This window comes from Heterodontus francisci, chromosome 10 (assembly GCF_036365525.1).
Source record: "Heterodontus francisci isolate sHetFra1 chromosome 10, sHetFra1.hap1, whole genome shotgun sequence".
In the NCBI taxonomy this organism is placed as follows: domain Eukaryota; kingdom Metazoa; phylum Chordata; class Chondrichthyes; order Heterodontiformes; family Heterodontidae; genus Heterodontus; species Heterodontus francisci.
The window spans coordinates 44,833,032-44,854,608 of NC_090380.1; the positions used below are offsets into that span (position 1 = coordinate 44,833,032).

The 21,577-nt window shown below is 42.2% G+C and overlaps 1 protein-coding gene across 2 annotated transcripts in view; it reads right to left on the bottom strand.

The window, feature by feature from the left end:
- Positions 1 to 3,538: 3,538 nt before the first annotated feature.
- scaf4a (SR-related CTD-associated factor 4a) overlaps positions 3,539 to 21,577 on the bottom strand; it is a 133,895-nt gene continuing 115,856 nt past the window's right edge. Inside the window, exons 19-20 of one of the 2 annotated variants that reach the window (XM_068040537.1) lie at positions 11,359 to 11,421; positions 3,539 to 6,019 (exon numbers count right to left, since the gene is read on the bottom strand). In XM_068040537.1, the coding sequence (XP_067896638.1) occupies positions 5,163 to 6,019; positions 11,359 to 11,421 (920 nt within the window). In that variant the 3' untranslated portion in view covers positions 3,539 to 5,162. The remainder of the gene's footprint in view (positions 6,020 to 11,358; positions 11,422 to 21,577) is intronic. The other variant, XM_068040539.1, reaches the window with a different exon arrangement.

Here is a 21,577-nt window from a genome sequence, read left to right on the forward strand (position 1 = left end):
AAGTTCGTTTGTTTCCAAATGGGAGTAAATCCTGTCCCGAGTAATCCTCTCTCATAGTTTCCCTACCACTGATGTAAAGCTCATCGGCCTATAATTTCCTGGATTAGCCTTGCTACCCTTCTTAAACAAAGGAACAACATTGGCTATTCTCCAGTCCTTTGGGACCTCACCTGTAGCCAATGAGGATGCAAAGATTTCTGTCAAGGCCCCAGCAATTTCTTCCCTTGCCTCCCTCAGTATTCTGGGGTAGATCCCATCAGGCCCTGGGGACTTATCTACCTTAATGCTTTGCAAGACACCCAACACCTCCTCCTTTTTGATAATGAGATGACTGAGACTATCTACACTCCTTTCCCTAGGCTCATCATCCACCAAGTCTTTCTCCTTGGTGAATACTGATGCAAAGTACTCATTTAGTACCTCGCCCATTTCCTCTGGCTCCACACATAGATTCCCATCTCTGTCCTTGAGTGGGCCAACCCTTTCCCTGGTTACCCTCTTGCTCTTTATATACGTATAAAAAGCCTTGGGATTTTCCTTAATCCTGTTTGCCAATGACTTCTCATAACCCCTTTTAGCCCTCCTGACTCCTTGCTTAAGTTCCTTCCTATTGTCTTTATATTCCTCAAGGGATTCGTCTGTTCCTAGCCTTCCAGCCCTTACGAATGCTTCCTTTTTCTTTTTCACAATATCCCACGTTATCCAAGGTTCCCAAAACTTGCCAAACTTATCCTTCTTCCTCACAGGAACATGCTGGTCCTGGATTCTAATCAACTGACATTTGAAAGACTCCCACATGTCAGATGTTGATTTACCCTCAAATAGCCGCCCCCAATCTAAATTCTTCAGTTCCTGCCTAATATTGTTATAATTAGCCTTCCCCCAATTTAGCAGCTTCACCCGAGGACTACTCTTATCGTTATCCACAAGTACCTTAAAACTTATGGAATTATAGTCACTGTTCCCGAAATGCTCCCCTACTGAAACTTCGACCACCTGGCCGGGCTCATTCCCCAATACCAGGTCCAGTACGGCCCCATCCCTAGTTGGACTATCTACGTATCGTTTCAAGAAGCTCTCCTGGATGCTCCTTACAAATTCTGCCCCATCTAAGCCCCTAGCACTAAGTGAGTCCCAGTCAATATAGGGGAAGTTAAAATGACCCACCACTACAACCCTGTTACCTTCACATCTTTCCAAAATCTGTCACAATATCTGCTCCTCTACCTCCCTCTGGCTGTTGGGAGGCCTGTAGTAAACCCCCAACATCGTGACTGCACCTTTCCTTTTCCTGAGCTCCACCCATATTGCCTCGCTGCATGACCCCTCCGAGGTGTCCTCCCGCAGTACAGCTGTGATATTCTCCTTAACCAGTAATGCAACTCCCCCACCCCTTTTACATCCCCCTCTATCCCGCCTGAAGCTTCTAAATCCTGGAACATTTAGCTGCCAATCCTGTCCTTCCCTCAACCAAGTCTCTGTAATAGCAACATCATCATAGTTCCAAGTACTAATCCAAGCTCTAAGTTCATCTGCCTTACCTGTTATACTTCTCGCATTGAAACAAATGCACTTCAGACCACCAGTCCCGCTGTGCTCCGCAACATCTCCCTGCCTGCTCTTCCTCTTAGTCTTACTGGCCTTATTTACCAGTTCCCCCTCATTTATTTCACTTGCTGTCCTACTGCTCTGGTTCCCACCCCCCCTGCCACACTAGTTTAAACCCTCCCAAGTGACGCTAGCAAACCTCGCAGCCAGGATATTTGTGCCCCTCCAGTTTAGATGCAACCTGTCCTTCTTGTACAGGTCCCATCTGTCCCTGAAGAGATCCCAATGGTCCAGATATCTGAAACCCTCCCTTCTACACCAGCTGTTCAGCCATTACTGGACTAATAATCCAGAAAACATAGATCAAGTCTCACCATGGCAGTTTGAGAATCTGAATTCAGATTTTTAAAATAAGATGGTATCAGTGCAAGTGACCATGAAGCTGTTGGATTATTGTTAAAAACTCAACTGATTGACTGGTGTCCTTTAGAGAAGGAAACATTTTTAACCTGGTCCAGCCAATGTCCCATACCAACATGGATAACTCTTAACTACCCTCGGAAGTGGCCTAGTAAGCCACTCATTTGTATCAAATTGCATACCACCACTTTTCAGGACAATAAATGCTGGCCTTGCCAGTGATGCCCACATAAAGTAAAACAGACCAATGGAAGGGGTTCTTTGTTAAGAATTGTCAAGGTCAGAGTTGAAGGACAGCTAACAAATGAATCAAGATGAAAAAAAGAGATGAAAGGAGGATTCATGGCAGTCTTGAAACATCATTTTGGCAAAGGATCAAAATAAAAAGGCAGGGCAGGAATGAAAACAGCAGTTGATGCTTAACAAGGTTACACTTAGGAGCTCTCAAAGTGGACTTACAGAAGTCACATGCAAAGATAAACTTTGCTCAGGATACTTCATACTAATCTAGACACCAGATAGAATAGGCAAAAGAAAATTTCAAGAGATGCCAAACATTACTGAACCTGCGAACACCTTGTTGCTCATCCGCATACTATCCGCCTCCCTGAGCTTTTTTGAACAAGCCATTGCCGGAGATCCGACTTGGCACGCCAGAGTTTAAGCCTCCGAACGGGGCTGAGAGATTGCAGAACCTGGTTTCTGATCTTCTCTGATCGCAACTTGGAGCTCTGTTTTTGCAACATGAGACTGCAAAGTTTCTTTGTAGGAAGCATCCTATCCTGTAAAATATTAATAATCATGTAAAGTCCTGCTGTTGAATCCAAACCAGACAGAATGCCTATGAAAATTATGCAGCATCTCTGGAAAAAAACTCAATAGAAACTATGAATTGTTGAATAAAACCTGCAAAATATAAAACTATAAACAAAACACGACCAAACGTGAAAAACCAAATATGTCAATTTCCCAGGTAACAACAGAACAAATTGCTGATGGAACCAAGTGGTGCAGTCGGTTAAGATGCCAGCTTTTCACCTCTGGCGAATGGAAGGTTACACTCTACTAGCTGCAAGGGTGCTAATTTGAAATTAATGTATGTAGTAAATAGACATGGAACCACAATATAAATCTGGCAATCTCAGTCAGCGGCCTCACAATGCCTAATAGAACTTGTATTTATATATTGCCTTTCATGTCTTAGGACATCCCAAAGTAATTTACAGTAAATTATGAAGGGTAGTTACTGCTGTTGTTTGGAAACACAATTTGCACACAAGATCCCATGAATAGCAATGAAATAAATGGCCACTTAATCCATTTTTGGTGGTGTGGGTTGATGGGAAAATGGTGGCCAGTACACCAGGAGAAATCCCTACACAGCACTTTCTTAATACTGCACCTAAGTGTCAGCCTAGATTAGGTGCTCAGGATCTCGACTGTGCCTTATCTTGCATCACCTTAACTCAGAAGCATGAGTGCTACCAGAGCCAAGGTTGTGTGAAATGGAAAAATTATATACTTCTGAGACCGAAACCAAGATAGGCTGAAGGAAGATTTCTACTGTTCATTATTAATTGTAAATGTATTCTTTATAGATGTTTTTACAATTTCTTTATAAAAAGCAAACAGCAGAAATATCCCCCTACTGATGGAGCAAAGTAGAAGGGAACTTTGCTCTGTTTCTAAATGTTCCAAACTTCATCTGGGGCTGCTTCATGTCAGTAGTGAGTCCCTTTAAAGGAAAGTTTCCCGTTCTTCAACAGTAAAATCACAAAAAAATTGTCTGATATAAAAACATACTTGCTAACAGGAGAAAATGAACTACAGTACCTTCCAAGATAAGATTCTGCATATAATGTGAGTAAAACAGTGCGATACCAACCTCGTAAAGGTACAAAGTCACCATGGCTTTCCACCGGAAGACAGATAATTTACATTTATGGGGTTGAAAAAACAAAACACCTAAGTTTTAATCTTGTGTCCAAAACAAACAGGAAGCCCATTCCAAAGGGGTCATTATCCACATGTTTCACTGAATGAGCTCATGCTTAGTTCTTTGCAATATGGAAACTCTCCAACTAAATGGATAGTTGCATAGAAAAGGCATTTCATGTAGGGAAGAAAAAGCCCACCTACTTTACAGGCATCAACAATTCAAACACAAACCAGTGCAGAATCTCTTACTTTTGGAAATGTCTCAAAATTAGTCGGAAATAACTTAAAACTTTGAGTGAACCAAAAGGTTGTCTTTTGGGTGAATAATTTCCGTGATAAATTTATGATTAAAACAGTTACACAACCATATATTAAATCTAAACAACATTCATTAACCCAGCTATAATATTGATGTCTATTTTTAGAACAGTAAACATGTGATACTCTTAACAACTACATTAGCAACCAAAACAGAAGAAAACAGGAAAACTGTTACTTTTAAGAAACAGTCTGTATTTAAGGGAAAAGAACAAATAAACTTTCAAGAAACGTTCTAAAACAAAGTACTGTTCCGACCATTTGTCTCCTGATCTTGAGTGGGCAGCTTTATAATTTTTCTATACATCACCAGTGAAATACACTAATATTTTTATAATACACTTTGCAAAGCAATCTGTTTTGGGCTCTGTGGTTGGTTGTTCAAAAACAATTTCCATTTTTTTTTTTAAAAGAACACATACTAATGAGAGTCTAATTTAGACTTGCTTCCCATATAGAAAATATCAAACTTTAGGGTGTTTCACAACCTTATTCTTCCATCCCATGACATTCTTTTCTCCACAAGTCCGAGGAAGAATATCACATGCTCTAAAGTTTGTTAAGAAAATAGAGTTTATTAAAAACAAATCCCTAAGCTCAACTTTTGGAGGAGCTTTCACCGATGTTATCTTTTTAAATTAAAAAAGAATAGAAAGCACATCTACCTTATGTCAAAGTTTTAAAAACATACAGCAAAAATTTGATTTTTTTTCTGGTCATCAGGTGTTCAGGCTTTGGAGTAAATTGTGTGGTCATTTTGAATACTGGGGAAAGCAAACAATTTGCTTAAAACCTTTAAAACTAGACAGGACTGTGGGATAGCAGAAGCAAATACTTTATACATCATTTTTTATACAACTCTAAAGCTTCATAGCACAATAATGTGGTGTATACATTAATTACCACCACATCACGTGTTTTATTACAATTAGTTTCTATCACTGAGCCTCATCAGCTACGCCTGAATCTTTTGCATCAGGTTGATTAGATGAGGTAGGCTCCAATTCCACTACCCCAGCGGTTTTCAAATCCATGTTCAGTGAATCAGATTCTCCTTTAGCAGATTCGGGCACCGGGATCACGTCCGACTGTTTCATTATTTCTTCCTGTGTGTCACCGTTAGATTTGTGGTGCTTTTCATTGCCCTCATCAGTTTCTTCAGGTTTTTCCTTTCCACGCTGATCCATATCTCTATCCCTACGAGATTCCCTGTCTCGTGAATCGCGATCCCTATGTCCACTTGATCGCCTATTTCTTTCTTCCGAGTCTCTGTGCCTGTCCCGCTCAGAGCTTCTTCTCCCCCATTCCCTTCTCTCACGTCCACCACTGTGGCGATCATGATCTCTATCGTCATGACGATTTCCATAACGATCACGGTTATCATTTTCACTTCGGTTTCCACCAAAAGGACGATTTCTGAACTCAGATCTGCCGAAACGTTGTTCTTGGTCTCGATCCCTTCCTGGAGGAAATCCATGTCTGTCATTCCTAAACTGCCTTCCATCTCTATCCTCAGCCACTCCTGGGCGACCAAAGACATTCTGGGGTGGAAAGGGACCTCGCATGGCATGAGGTGGAGGAACTCCAAATCCTCCTGGCCCGGGAGGTGGTGGACCTCTATGCATTAAATGTGGTAGCAGGGGACGTGGTGGAGCAACAGGAAAGCGTTGCAGATGAGGTGGCGGAACTCCAGGGGGTCGCTGTAGTGGTATTAAACCAGGTCGTGCACCCAAAAGACCAGGACTTGGTGGCTGTACACTCATCAAGGGAGTATGTGTAGTTCCACTTTGATTTCCTGAAGGTTAAAGACATAAAAGTGCATTAAGTAAAATCATTCACTAACTTCATTTTTGTAATGGAAATCAAGACTGTGACATTACCCAATGGGATACTAATGTACCAACTCTGAACATGTTCATGTGAAATTCCTCACTTCATTATTTTAGCAGAGGTATTGCCCCATTTAAATCTCCAGTATAATGTAAAATTTCAAACAATATTAACTGTTGATTCTTAGTGTTACTGTGCAATTGCAGGGCCAAAACTTCTAAGTTTCCCACTTTTCAAGATAAAAAATTTATACCATGCCAACCCCCACCTACTCCAAAAACAATGATCGCAGTACCAAGCATTGAACTTAAAAAGATCTTAAATATGTTTGCTAATGCCTTTAGTCCAATACATGATTATATGGGTACTGCATAACAAAATGCATTGAGCAGTGCCTTCCTCATTCTTTGAATACAACTATCTCCACACCCTATTCAGTACATCACCGCTCTTTTGAAAGCAGCTGGCAGCAGGAAGACCACGTTGATACAAGGAGGATGTTAAATACACAAAAGATTGCAGGTTTGTGCCAAATAAGGAACCAAAGGAGCTTTCCTCATGTGGAGGCTAAATGAAGGAAACTAAACTCAAGGTGGGTTACCTAACACGTTTCTATACTGGTTTAACCTACCCATATGAATTAATAATGCAAAAGTTGTTTAGAAAGATAGAGGATACTTTTAATGACTGAATGTTGAAGACAGTTTGGAGTACAGCAGTGTCAAAGCCCTTATCTTGAGGCATTTTAACAAGACAGCATGCTTATTACTTTATTCAGCTGCTGTTCATAGAATGGTTACAACACAGAGGGAGGCCATTTGACCCACTGTATCCATACTGGCTCTCTGAGAGCAACAGCTAGTCCTACTCCCCTGCCTTTTCCCCATAGACCTGCAAATCTTTTCTCTTCAGATAATTAAACAATTCCCTTTTGAAAGCCAAGATTGAATGTGCCTTCACCACACTCTCAAGCAGTGCATTCCAGATCCTAACCATTTGCTGCATTAGGTTTTTCCTCATGTCGCCTGTGGTTCTTTTTCCAATCACTTTAAATCAGTGTCCTCTGCATTCTCGACTCTTCCACTAATGTGAACAGTTTCTCCCCATCTATTCTGCCCAAAGCCCTTATGATTTTGTTCAGGTTGTATTGAGAAAATAACTGACTTTTCCTACTTCCTGACATCCAAGGAACAGTGAAAGATATTCTATAATGCATTTAGCTCAACGCCACTTCTAAAAGCACTAGTTTTCAGTTTTTGAAGAAAACTAGATAAATCATCAATTGGAATCCCATGTAATAACAGAATTAGCTTGGTCACCATTGTTATTAAACTGAACAAATATTGCCCAAGTAGGTAACATGACCTTGGTTCCACCTTCACAGATTACAAACTAGACAGCAAGAAAGTGATACCGTCTTTCAAGAAAGAAGCATATGGTAGCAAATAGAACTTTTGCCATAATTTCTTGAGACAATGGACTTGCTAGTGGAGAGGCTATGCCTGATATTTTTGAAATGAATGTGGTTTTAACATCTTAAAACAGATTGAAGTATATCGTATGAGAAGGTTACTTCTTAATTTGCTGGGAAGTAGCTCATTAATTCAATGGTCTGTTTTTCTCTGGCTAGCCAAGAATGTTCCTACCAAGCAAATTTTAGCTCTGTTTTGACTTTCCAAGGCCTAGATAGTTCAGGAAAACTGGGTGGCCTCATTACATTATCGTTTAGTTTCTAACAGGACGGAAGGCATTGGATTTCTAGCTGAAAAAAGTAGCACAATGCAGATAATTCAGGTAATATAACTGGGAGACTAGTTAGTGGCAGTAGAAATCACCAAAACGTACTTTGACACTGAACTGAGACTCTTTCAGAAAATACTCATGTCTGATAATAGAAGGGGTAAAGTACTACAATTTTTCAAAGTCCCATTGGGGAGCCAGTCTGTAAGAGATTTTAGACTAAAACCAAGGAGCTTTCCTGTTCCATTCCACACCAAAGATGGATATGCCTGGTCATTCACCTTCAGTTTTCTTGACCATTCAACATATGGTTAAATAATTTGTTACAATGAAAATTAGGAGTGTAATATAGGTTTTCTATAATAAAAATATCTATCAATTGAACCTTCAGTCGCACGACAAAATAAAACTGCTTATGAAGTGGTTTTGACCGCCCGCTAAACCAAAAATCATTCTTTTTTCATTTGGACAAGGACACAACCAGCCCACAAGCAAGGTAAAAGAAAAAAAAAACCTAACATATTAAGGATCTTGGCCTCCAAAACTGGAAAATCAGAATACACATCTTCCAGCTGCCTACACTAAAATAGACACACACCAGAAACATATACCCAGCACTCAGACCCAGCCACAGGATAGGACTGCCATTCAAACCCAATTACTACGTCCAAGAAGGAGGAGACTCAGACACTCAGAATTCAGCCAGCAATGATGCTTAATGCTATACCTAATCTCTCTCCGTTTTAAAGATCGCTGCCTGCATTTGATACTGACAACACGTACTCAGCCCCCTGAGCAAATATGCTAATAGAAGCGCCAGCAGACTCTTTTATTCCAGCCAGGGGCCCCAGTGATCTCTGGACTCACCACTCATCTGTAAACAATCAGGAATCCACCATCAGGTAAATTCCTGTAATTCTACAGGCAATTCGTCCCACCAGGAAGAAAAAATGCTTAGCACCACACCTCAGAAACCCATGGCATTTAGTAAACCTGGTACTCAGGCCAATGGAAAACATAATCTACATTGAAGCTCGCCATAAGCAAGAACCAAACAATCCAGAGGTTGATGACCCTTAAAACTCCTCCAGAGATGGCAACTGGGAAGGCCATCAGGGACTTAACAGGCCAATGAAGAGCTTGACTATAGCTCTCTTACAGCTAGAATTGACGAGCTCCTCAGAGCCAACATCACATCAATGGATGCACAGCTTATTAATGATTGAATAAAGCAACCTTTAAGGTTGGCCTTCTCAACAGCTACACTGTCAAATACCAAGGAGTAATGAGAGTCATATCTGGCATACTACCTGTATTGAGAAAGATATAATCTGCAAGCGATTCAAAACGGTTCACCAATATTCAGAGACAGACCTCTCATTAGCCAGTTGTAGAGACAATCCACATTGTGACAGATTCTTGTGTACTGTACAAGTGCTCATGTGAGGCTACTTGGCGGACTTTGTATCAGCAACTGACTTTCTGTTGCGCTTCAAATTCTACCTCTGGGCTGATGTAAAGATATATGTCCTTGAAATCTGGACAAATGACCTAAATTTTATGCAGCAGCTTTGCCATCTTGTAGGTTTGATTTTGTTTAAGGAAGCTCAAGATGCTCTAATCACAAATGTGTCACAATGTAATTTCCTGGAATGAATAGAAAGCAACACAAGTAGCATGCTAAATTTTCCTAGCCTAAGAATACCTCCTTAATGCTTGGGCAACCAGAGGTTGCATCACTGGACTCAAAAGTTCCTAGGTATGACCACTGTTCTGAGGTAGTTATTTTCCTGAATCTGAGAGCAGCTTCCATGAAATGGACAGCAAACCCTTCTCTGACTGTTTCTCTTTTCTACTCTTATCAGACAAGATGTAGCATTCATGAGGAAATTGTCTTTTGCAATTTCTATTGGCATTTATTCTGGAACTGGAGCAACCAATGGGGTGAACAGCCATTTTCATTCTAAATCCTTACTTCTGTCACTGCCTGGATCTTTTAAATCCGAACATAAAGCATTCTCTACCACAAGAGTTTGTTCTAGTTCAGAAGGGAGGGCACTGATGCACACGGAGTAAAACCTTTTCAGCCATCCTAAACTTAAACTTGACTATATATTTTTTGAAAGCTTTATAATCTTCACTTAATTGACAAAGTATTTCCCCATCTTGAAACTTGCATTTTTTGTATATTGTTACAAATAACTATAAAGAGGGCACATAAGAAAGTATATTTTAATGTTTCATACAATTTTTGTATTCTTCAGCTCATACAGCTCTCACAACCAAGGATAGACCTGCAACCGTAAGTGCCTCAACTTGTTCTTGAACTCAAAATGTACACTGCGGACATTGCCAGACTTTGGATGAACATGATCTGTAATATATTATTGTTATTGTTTTTCATCATTCAAGTGGACATAGTACAAAATTTGATATGCTATTCACTGTGGGCCTTAACACTAGTACTTAAGTGACGTGGGTCTCAAACAATGGACCATAGATTAACAGGAAAGCCAGATAACCTGAGCCAAACAGGCCTATAAACATACACCCTGGGCTGCAGACCAGACCTTACAGTAAGCACCACAATATACAGTGTATTTTTGATGTACATCTGGAGGAGAGGTTCAGGGGACAACATTTCCTGCTGCTTATGGAAAATATGCCAACAGCAGTATACAAGAGTCAACTTAGTTCTGTCCTGTTCATGGGTCTAGCAGTTATTCAACTCAGATCAGCCTCCAGCAGAGATAGTACTTTGAATGGTTCCAAATACCAGAAATGGAATCTTGAATGGAAACCTGATAATTACAGCTCCAGTGCCAAAACTTGCATTTGTAATATGTTGGTGCTTCAATCATTTAACCTTTGGTCCAGCATTAGGTGAAGCAAAATATCTGTGGAGTCCCAAGGCTGAGCATAGCGTCAGTAGAGGTGTTGAAGGCTGCATGAGCCCCAATGTCAGAGAAACTTCCAAACCGGTTTGTGAAGACGACACTGAGACGAGGATGCTTTGGTGGAGACTGTTTATTGCTTGCCACAGAGCTTACTTCTCCACTCCTAACAATCTCCAACCACTGCTGGATGGCTCTTTATATATACATCTGAGGACAATTAACTAATTAACACCCAACACCAGTCCACCCTACACCTTCAACTACTAGGTATTTAACATCCATCAACAGAACTTATTAAACCAAACTAACACCAAAGTATCTTGACACTACCTCCCTAGATTTTTGAGTAGATGTGAAACATTCAGTAACCAATCCAAAGAAATCCATGCTCTTTCTGACCTGAAGATGAAGATATGTTTCTTAGGAGAGTCAGAATGATGTTTGTTCATAGACACTAAGGATGACATACATATCTGGAGGATTTCCTAACTTAAGCTAAGACAACTGCACTTCCTGGTAAATGTTTATATTTATTAGGTTTTTTAGCTAAATATTGATAATCTGAAAAAATCTAAAATCAAATTATTATAAACTTGAGCAGACTAGCAGGCTTGTAATAATAGAATTAGGTTTTGACTGCATTTTGTGATACATATTCATATCTGACCTGTATTGTACTGTCTGAAAGGGCCACCAGTAAAAGCCATCATGCAGTGTGGTCCCTCTTGATCTGTGTATAAGTGAAAATCAATCAAATGTTAGTCAAGCAATCTCCTCAGGGGAGGGTCACTAATGATTCTTAAAAATTTTAGAAAAGATATGTATCCATTTCAGATGACCTGGAAACACTCAACTTGAATTGGTGGTGGTGGGGGCATGGATTAACATATTCCTTAACGAAAACAGCCATGCAATGTAACTATATAATAGTACTCATACTGCAGGTCCATGTAACTAGCAACTACCAGAGTAAAGTGGAGTTTCTTGTGCTAAATTATACTTCTAGCCCTGCACTGTTACAAGAATCCAAATGCTTGCTAACTTATTAACATTAGTGAAAAATCAAAGACCAGTTAGCTTTCCGATAATATTAAAGAGTTCAAAATCCTGGCTCAAAATGTTGCTGATATTCTAAGAAACTTCCTGGAAACTTTAAGTTTGCTTCATAATAGCTGCAGTTAAAAAAGCAGCTACTGCGCAACCTTGATGATCTCCACTGAATTCAATCAATAATTTCATACTACAGCTGCTGTGCTTACAATAGCCTGGATTTTAAATTGAGAATACCGGTGAGGTTAACAGTGCTCACCGTTATTATGGAGTAAATTGGACAGGAACTTCCAGAGTATGCACATGCTAGTTAAACATGGAAATGCAGGAGTTGCTATCCAATTTACCCTGCTCCTCCCCAAACGGCACTATAATAGTACCTTGATAACATACTTGGCATTGAAATCCATGCAAGGGTCTGAAGTTGCAGTACTTACTCACGAGTTACCCACACTAAACATGCCAGAAAATGTTAGGGCTGGTGTCATTCAGGTATAAGTGAATATTTAAAGGCATGGTAAATTTTATTGCCAAATAACCTGTGGCATAAAAATTTTTATTAAGTGCGAGTCTCGTTCCTTCAGAATTTAATGTTGGAGATTTTTAAAATTAAAATGAATTCTCCTCTTTTTCAGTGTTTTTCATCACTTTCTCTCTCTCCCTCATGCACACAACTCCTTCTTTCTTTCCTCTTCATCTTCAGTACTTAATTTGAATCTAATGTACACTTCCTGATTTAGACTCAGCATGTCTCAGTGAGGATTCTTCATTTGACTGGTTGAAGAACCTCACTGTTTCTTGCCCTGTTCCCACATGCCACGGATCCCCTGAAGAGGGCACTGCACTGGATCAGATGCCCGATGACATTAAGCCTCTGCTCAAAAGCCCAGGAAAACTTTGTGGGCAGTGTAGTGAAACAACAAATGCTGTTACTTCACCATGGACTGCAAAATCCAGGCCAATGTTCCATTGAAAATGTTTCACAATCACTCAAAATGCACAGTATATTTGATTATTTATTTGGTAAATTGTTGTTCAACTGTTAGAAATGGTTGGTTGGATAGGTACCATATATAATGCCACAACATACTTTGAGACAATTTTAACAAATTGATTATTCTACATAGGATATGTCACAAAGGTCAGTAATATACAAAATAAATGAGCCGAGTGTGAAATCAGGTTGCCCAATTCACAGAATCAAAAGCAAGTCATAATGCAAGCTCAAATCACTCAGTAATTTAATTTCAGCAAATTACTGAACTCCCAAAAGTATTTTATCCCAAAAACTATAAATAAAATCTAGAGAAATTTCACTTGTTAGAACGGCAGCCTATTAACAGGGAGAAGGAAGGGAAATACTAAGTAGTGAATGTCATTTAGATCCAATCCAACAATCAAGTTCATGCTGGTAAAATGAAAGTTGTCTTGCCTATAAACTTTAAGCTTTAAAGCAATAAACTTTAACTTTCTCGGGTTTCTGAGTCTAATGCCATTGACACAAATTGACATGTTAAGTTGGGATAACTGGTTTATATTGCAAGAGTTTATGGGAAACTGTAACCAGATGGTTTGGAGTTTCAATATAGACATTAGATTGGGATAATATATTAGCATAGGTTGAGGATTGGTTAATGAACAGAAAACAAAGAATAAATTAGTTATTTTAGGGTTGGCCGGCTATAATTAGGGGGGTAGCACAAGGATCAGTGCTGGGGCCTCAGCTATTTACAATCCATATCAATGAGTCAGACAGGACTGAGTGCAATGTATCCACATTTGCTGACAATACAAAGGGAGTTCACAGAATCAGAGTTGTTGTGAGAAGGACAGAAATAGGCTGCAAAGGGATATAGACAGGTTATGTGAGCAAGAATGTCACAGTTATGTGAAGATATCCACTTTGGTAGAAAAAAAAGTAGAAACGCAGAATATTTTTAAATAGAGACTGGGAAATATTGGGATTGAGGGACCTGGGAGTCCTTGGACAAAACTCAGTTTACATGCAGGTACAACAAACATTTAGGAAATCAAATGGTATATTAAAACATTATTACAAAAGGATTGGAGTATAAGAGTAAAGAAGTCCAACTGCAATTATATAGTAAAATAAAAGCAAAATACTGCGGATGCTGGAAATCTGAAACAAAAACAAGAAATGCTGGATTCACTCAACAGGTCTGGCAGCATCTGTGGAAAGAGAAGCAGAGTTAACGTTTCGGGTCAGTGACCCTTCTTCGGAACTGACAAATATTAGAAAAGTCACAGATTATAAACAAGTGAGGTGGGGGTTGGGCAAGAGATAACAAAGGAGAAGGTGCAGATTGGACCAGGCCACATAGCTGACCAAAAGGTCACGGAGCAAAGGCAAACAATATGTTAATGGTGTGTTGAAAGAAGTCTTTCAACACACCATTAACATATTGTTTGCCTTTGCTCCGTGACCTTTTGGTCAGCTATGTGGCCTGGTCCAATCTGCACCTTCTCCTTTGTTATCTCTTGCCCAACCCCCACCTCACTTGTTTATAATCTGTGACTTTTCTAATATTTGTCAGTTCCGAAGAAGGGTCACTGACCCGAAACATTAACTCTGCTTCTCTTTCCACAGATGCTGCCAGACCTGCTGAGTGAATCCAGCATTTCTTGTGTTTGTTTCAGATTTCCAGCATCCGCAGTATTTTGCTTTTATTTTATTACATAAACAGGCCCTTTGGCCCACTGTGTCCATGCCGGTCATCAAGCACCTATCTATTCTAATCCCATTTTCCAGCACCTGGCCTGCAGCCTTGTATGCTCTGGTGTTTCAAGTGCTCATCAAAATACTTCTTAAATGCTGTCAGGGTTCCTGCCTCCACCACCCCCTCAGGCAGTGCATTCCAGATTCCAACTACCCTCTGGGTCAAATATTTTATCCTCAAATCCCCTCTAAACCTCCTGCCCCTTACCTTAAATCTATGCCCCCTAGTTACTGACACCTCTGCTAAGGGAAAAAGTTTCTTCCTATTTATGCCCCTCATAATTTTGCATACCTCAAATCCCCTCTAAACCTCCTGCCCCTTACCTTAAATCTATGCCCCCTGATTATTGACACCGCCGCTACGGGAAAAGGTCTCTGCCTATCTATCCTATCAATGCCCCTCGATTTTGTATACCTCAATCAGGTCCCCCCTTAGCCTTCTCTGCTCTAAGGAAAACAACCCTAGCCTATCCAGTCTCTCTTCATAGCTGAAATGCTCCAGTCTAGGCAACATCCTGGAGAATCTCCTTTGCACCCTCGCCAGTGAAATCACATCCTTCCTAGAATGCGGTGACCAGAACTGCGCAGAGTACTCCAGCTGTGGCCAAACTGGTAGTTTATACAGCTCCATCATAACCTAACTGCTCTTATATTCTATGCCTTGGCTAATAAAGGCAAGTATCGCATATGCCTTCCTAACCACCTTATCTACCTGTGCTGCTGCCTTCAGTGATCTATGGACAAGTACACCAAGGTCCCTCTGACCCTCTGTACTTCCTAGGGTCCTACTGCCCATTGTATATTCCCTTGCTTTGTTCGTCCTCCCAAAATGCATCACCTCACACTTCTCAGGATTAAATTCCATTTGCCACTGCTCTATCTTACCAGCCCATTTATATCGTCCTGAAATATAAGGCTTTCCTCCTCACTATTTACGACACCACCAATTTTTGTGTCATCTGCGAACTTACTGATCATACCTCTGATATTCACCTCTAAATCATTAATGTACACTATAAACAGCAAGGGTCCCAGCACCAATCCCTGCGGTATACCACTGGTCACAGGCTTCCACTCGCAAAAACAACCCTCGACCATCACCCTCTACCTCCTGCCTCTAAGCCAATTTTGGATTCAATTTGCCAAATTGCCCTGGATCCCAAGGGCCCTTACCTTCTTAACCAATCACCCATATGGGACCTTATCAAAAGCCCTACTGAAGTCCATGTAGACTACATCAAGTGCCTTACCCTCACCTACACATCTAGTCGCCTCCTCGAAAAATTCAATCAAATTTGTTAGGCACGGTCTCCTCCTGACAAAGCCATGCTGACTATCCCAGATTAATCCCTGTCACTCCAAGTGGAGATTAATTCTGTCCCTCAGAATTTTTTCCAATAGTTTCCCTACCACTGATGTTAGACTCACTGGCCTGCAATTACCTGGTTTATCCTTGCTACCCTTCTTGAATAATGGTACCGCATTCGCTGTCCTCCAGTCCTCTGGCACCTCTCCTCTGGCCAGACAGGATTTGAAAATGTGTGTCAGAGCCCCTGCTATATCCTCCCTTGCCTCACATAACAGCCTGGGATACATCACATCTGAGTCTAGGGATTTATCCAATTCTAAGCCCACTAAAACAGCTAGTACTTCCTCCCTTTCAATGCTAATTTGTTCAAGTGTATCACACTCCCTGATCTCTGCACCTGCATTGTCCTTCTCCATAGTGAACACAGATGAAAAGTAATCATTTAAAACCTCACCTATGTCCTCCAGCTCCACACACACATTGCCACTTTGGTCCCGAATGGGCTCTACTCTTTCACAGGTTATCCTCTTGCCCTTAATGTACTTATAACACTCCTTGGGATTTTCCTTCATCTTGCCCACCAGTGTTTTTTCATGTCCCCTCTTCGCTCTCCTAATTACTTTTTAAAGTATCCCCCCTACACTTTCTATACTCCTTTAGGGCCTCCATTGTTTTTAGTGCTTTGAATCTGCCATAAGCCTCCTTTTTTTCCCCTGATCCAATCCTCCACATCCCTGGACATCCAGGGTTCCCTGGAGTTGTTGGTCCTACCCTTCATCTTTACGGGAACATGTTGACCCTGATCAGGGGGAGGCGGTGGCATAGTGGTATTATTACTGGACTAGTAATCCAGAGACCCAGGGTATTGATCTGGAGACATGGGTGCGAATCCCACCAGAGCAAAAGGTGGAATTTGAATTTAATTCATTAAAAAAATCTGAAATTTAAAAAAAAAGCTCATCTAATGATGGCCATGAAACCGTTGTCGATTGTTGTAAAAACCTATCTGGTTCACTAATGTCCTTACCTGGTCTGGCCTACATGTGACTCCAGAACCACAGCAATGTGGTTACCTCTTACATGCCCTCTGAAATTGCTGAGTAAGCCACTCCGTTGTACCTAACCGCTACGAAGTCAATAAAAAGGAATAAAACCAGACGGACCACCCGGCATCGACCTCGGCACCGGAAACGACAACGGCAAACCCAGCCCTGTCGACCCTGCAAAGTCCTCCTTACTAACATTGGGGGCTTGTGCCAAAGTTGGGAGAGCAGTCCCACAGACTAGTCAAGCAACAGCCTGACATATTTATACTCATGGAATCATACCTGACAGACAATGCCCCAGACACCGCAATCACTATCCCTGGGTATGTCCTGTCCCACCGGCAGGACAGACTCAGCAGAGGTGGCGGGACAGTGGTCTACAGTAGGGAGGGAGTTGCCCTGGGAGTCCTCAACATCAACTCCAGACCCCATGAAGTCTCATGGCATCAGGTCAAACATGGGCACGGTAACCTCCTACTGATTACCACCTACCGCCCTCAGTCAGCTGATGAGTTAGTACTCCTCCATGTTGAACAGCACTTGGATGAAGCACTGAGGGTGGCAAGGGCACAAAATGTACTCTGGGTGGGGGACTTCAATGTCCATCACCAAGAGTGACTTGGTAGCACCACTACTGACCAAGCTGGCAGAGTCCTAAAGTACATAGCTGCTAGATTGGGTCTGCGGAAGGTGGTGAGAGAACCAACGAGGGAAAAACATACTTGAACTTGTTCTCATGAAGCTGCCTGCCGCAGATGCTTCTGGCCATGACTGTACTGGTAGGAGTGACCACGGCACAGTCCTTGTGGAGACGAAATCCCGCTTTCACATTTAGGATACCGTCCATCATGTTGTGTGGCACTATCACTGTGCTAAATGGGATAGATTTCGAACAGATGTAGCAATGCAAAACTGGGCATCCACGAGGCACTGTGGGCCATCAGCAGCAGAATTGTACTCGACCAGAATCTGTAACCTCATGGCCCGGCATATCCCCCACTCTACCATTACCATCAAGCCAGGAGACCAACCCTGGTTCAATGAAGAGTGCAGGAGGGCATGCCAGGAGCAGCACCAGGCATACCTCAAAATGAGGTGTCAACCTGGTGAAGCTACAACCCAGGACTACTTGCATGCCAAACTGCATAAGCAGCATGCGATAGACAGAGATAAGGGATCCCATACCAACGGATCAGATCTAAGCTCTGCAGTCCTGCCACATCCAGTCATGAATGGTGGTGGACAATTAAACAACTAACTGGAGGAGGCGGCTCCACAAATATCCCCATCCTCAACGATGGGGGAGCCCAGCACATCAGTGCATAAGATAAGGCTGAAGCATTTGCAACAATCTTCAGCCAGAAGTGCCGAGTTGATGATCTATCTCGGCACCCTGCTGAGGTCCCCAGCATTACAGATGCCAGACTTCAGCCAATTCGATTCACTCCGCGTGATATCAAGAAACGACTGAAGGCACTGGACACAACAAAGGCTATGGGTCCTGACAATATTCCGGCAATAGTACTGAAGACCTGTACTCCAGAACTTGCCGTGCCCCTAGCCAAGCTGTTCCAGTACAGCTACAACACTGGTACCTACCCAGCAATGTGAAAAATTGCCCAGGTATGTCCTGTACACAAAAAGCAGGACAAGTCTAACCCGGCCCATTACTGCCCCATCAGTCTACTCTCAATCATCAGCAAAGTGATGGAAGGCGTCATCAACAGCGCCATCAAGCAGCACTTGCTTAGCAATAACCTAGTCAGTGATACCCAGTTTGGGTTCCGACAGGGCCACTCAGCACCTGACCTCATTCCAGCCTTGGTTCAAACAGGAACAAAAGTGCTGAACTCAAGAGGTGAGGTGAGAGTGACTGCCCTTGACATTAAGGCAGCATTTGACCGAGTATGGCATCAAGGAGCCCTAGCAAAATTGGAGTCAATGGGAATCAGGGGGAAAACTCTCTGCTGGTTAGAGTCATACCTAGCGCAAAGGAAGATGGCTGTGGTTGTTGGAGGTCAATCATCTGAGCTCCAGGTCACTGCAGGAGTTCCCTCAAGGTAGTGTCCTAGGCCCAACCATCTTCAGCTGTTTCGTCAATAACCTTCCTTCAATCATAAGGTCAGAAGTGGGGATGTTCTCTGATGATTGCGCAATGTTCAGCACCATTCGCGACTCCTCAAATACTGAAGCAGTCCGTGTAGAAATGTAGCAAGACCTGGACAATATCCGGGCTTGGGCTGATAAGTGGCAAGTAACATTTGCGCCACACAAGTGCCAGGCAATGACCATCTCCAACAAGAGAGAATCGAACCATCTCCCATTGACATTCAATGGCATTACCATCGCTGAATCGCCCACTATCAACATCCTAGGGGCTACCATTGACCAGAAACTGAACTGGAGTAGCCATATAAATACTGTGGCTACAAGAGCAGGTCACAAGCTAGGAATCCTGAGGTGAGTAACTCACCTCCTGACTCCCCAAAGCCTGTCCACCATCTACAAGGCACAAGTCAGGAGTGTGATGGAATACTCTCCACTTGCCTGGATGGGTGCAGCTCCAACAATACTCAAGAAGCTCGACACCATCCAGGACAAAACAGCCCGCTTGACTGGCACACCATCCACAAACATTCACTCCCTCCACCACCAACGCACAGTGGCAGCAGTGTGCATCATCTACAAGATGCACCGCAGCAACGCACCAAGGCTCCTTCGACAGCACCTTCCAAACCCACTACCTCTACCACCTCGAAGGGCAAGAGCAGCAGATGCATGGGAACATCATCAACTGCAAGTTCCCGTCCAAGTCACACACCATCCTGAGTTGGAACTATATCGCCGTCCCTTCACTGTCACTGGGTCAAAATCCTGGAACTCCATTCCTAACAACACTGTGGGTGTACCTACCTCACATGGACTGCAACGGTTCAAGAAGGCAGCTCACCACCAGCTCTCAAGGGCAAGTAGGGATGGGCAATACATGCTGGCGTAGCCAGTGACGCCCACTTCCCATGAATGAATAAAAAAAAACTCTCTACTTCCTTTTTGAATGACTCCCACTGGTCTGATGTAGACTTTCTACAAGTAGCTGCTCCCAGTCCACTTTGGCCAGATCCTGTTTTTATCGTATTGAAATCAGCCTTCCCCCAATTTAGTACTTTCATTTCTGGTCCCTCTTTGTCCTTTTCCATAACTACCTTAAATCTTACAGAGTTATGGTCACTATCCCCGAAATGCTCCCCCACTGACATTTATTCCACTTGTCCGACTTTATTTCCGAGGATTAGGTCTAGATCCGCCCTTCTCTTGTCGGACTTTCTATGTGCTGCCTCAAAAAGCTCTCCTGTATGCATTTTAAGAATTCCGCCCCTTTAAGCCTTTTGCACTAAGACTACCCCAGTTGATATTGGGGAAATTGAAATCCCCTATTATTACCCTATTATTTTGACACCTCTGAGATTTACCTACCTTTCTGCTCCTCCATCTCTCTCTGGCTGTTTGGAGACGTGCAGTACACTCTCAGCCAAGTGATTGCCCCCATTTTGTTTTTAAGTTCTACCCATATGGCCTCATTTGAGGAACCTTCTCAGATATCATCCCTCCTTACTGCAGTAATTGACTCCTTGATCAACAGTGCAATGCCTCCTCCTCTTTTACACCCTCTCCTGTCACACCTGAAGATTCCATACCCTGGAATATTGAGCTGTCAGTCCTGCCCTTCCCTCAACCATGTCTCTGTGATAGCAATATCATATTCCCATGTGTTAATCAATGCCCTCAATACATCTGCCTTACTTGTAAGATTGCTTGCGCTAAAATAGATGCAATCCAGCCCTGCATTGTTTGCTTGTGGCTTATCAGGTCTATATTTGCTCTGCCTTCCAGACTGTCTCAGTTTCTCTTCTATATTTGCCTGTGCATCACCCCTTACTGTACCTCCACTCTGTATCTCATCCCCCACCAATCCCAACAGCATTAGCAAATATCCCAGCAAGAATGTTAGTCCTGTTCCGGTTCAGGTGCAACCCGTCCAACTTGTACAGGTTCCACCTTCGCCAGAAACAGACCCAGTGATCCAGGAAACTAAAGCCCTCCCTCCTGCACCATCTCTTCAGCCAAGCATTCATCTGCTCTATCCTCCTATTCCTATACTCACAAGCATGTGGCACCGGGAGTAATCCAGAGATTACAACCTTTGAGGTCCTGCTTTTTAATCTGCTACCTAGCTCCCTAAATTCTTGTTGCAGGACCTCATCCATCTTTCTACCTATGTCGTTGGTGCCAATGTGTACCATGACCTCTGACTGTTCTCCCTCCCCCTTCAGAATGTCCTGCAGCCGCTCCGTGACATCCTTGACCCTTGTGTGTGTATATATATATATGTAATATATATGTAGGAGCGAAGGTAAAAAAGGGACTTAAATTTAAAATCTTTGTATTCATGCTTTACTTCATTACTAGTTAAGATTTGTTTTATGATAAACTGATAATTCAGATCTCCAGGGTGAGTGTAGATGTTTCTTGTATGTGAACTGATTTCTCTAGAAGAGGTTCAGGGCAGAGAGGCATTAAAGGTTGAGTTAACTGCAGGGGAATTTGAAGATAGACCAAAGATCTAAATGCAACATACACTGGAAAAGAACAAAGAAAGGTCGAGAGTGTAGTCAGAGTTGCAGGGCTTGTGGATATTATGCATACTAGGGAGAAATTTATTCGGAACCATGCTTGTGTAAATAAA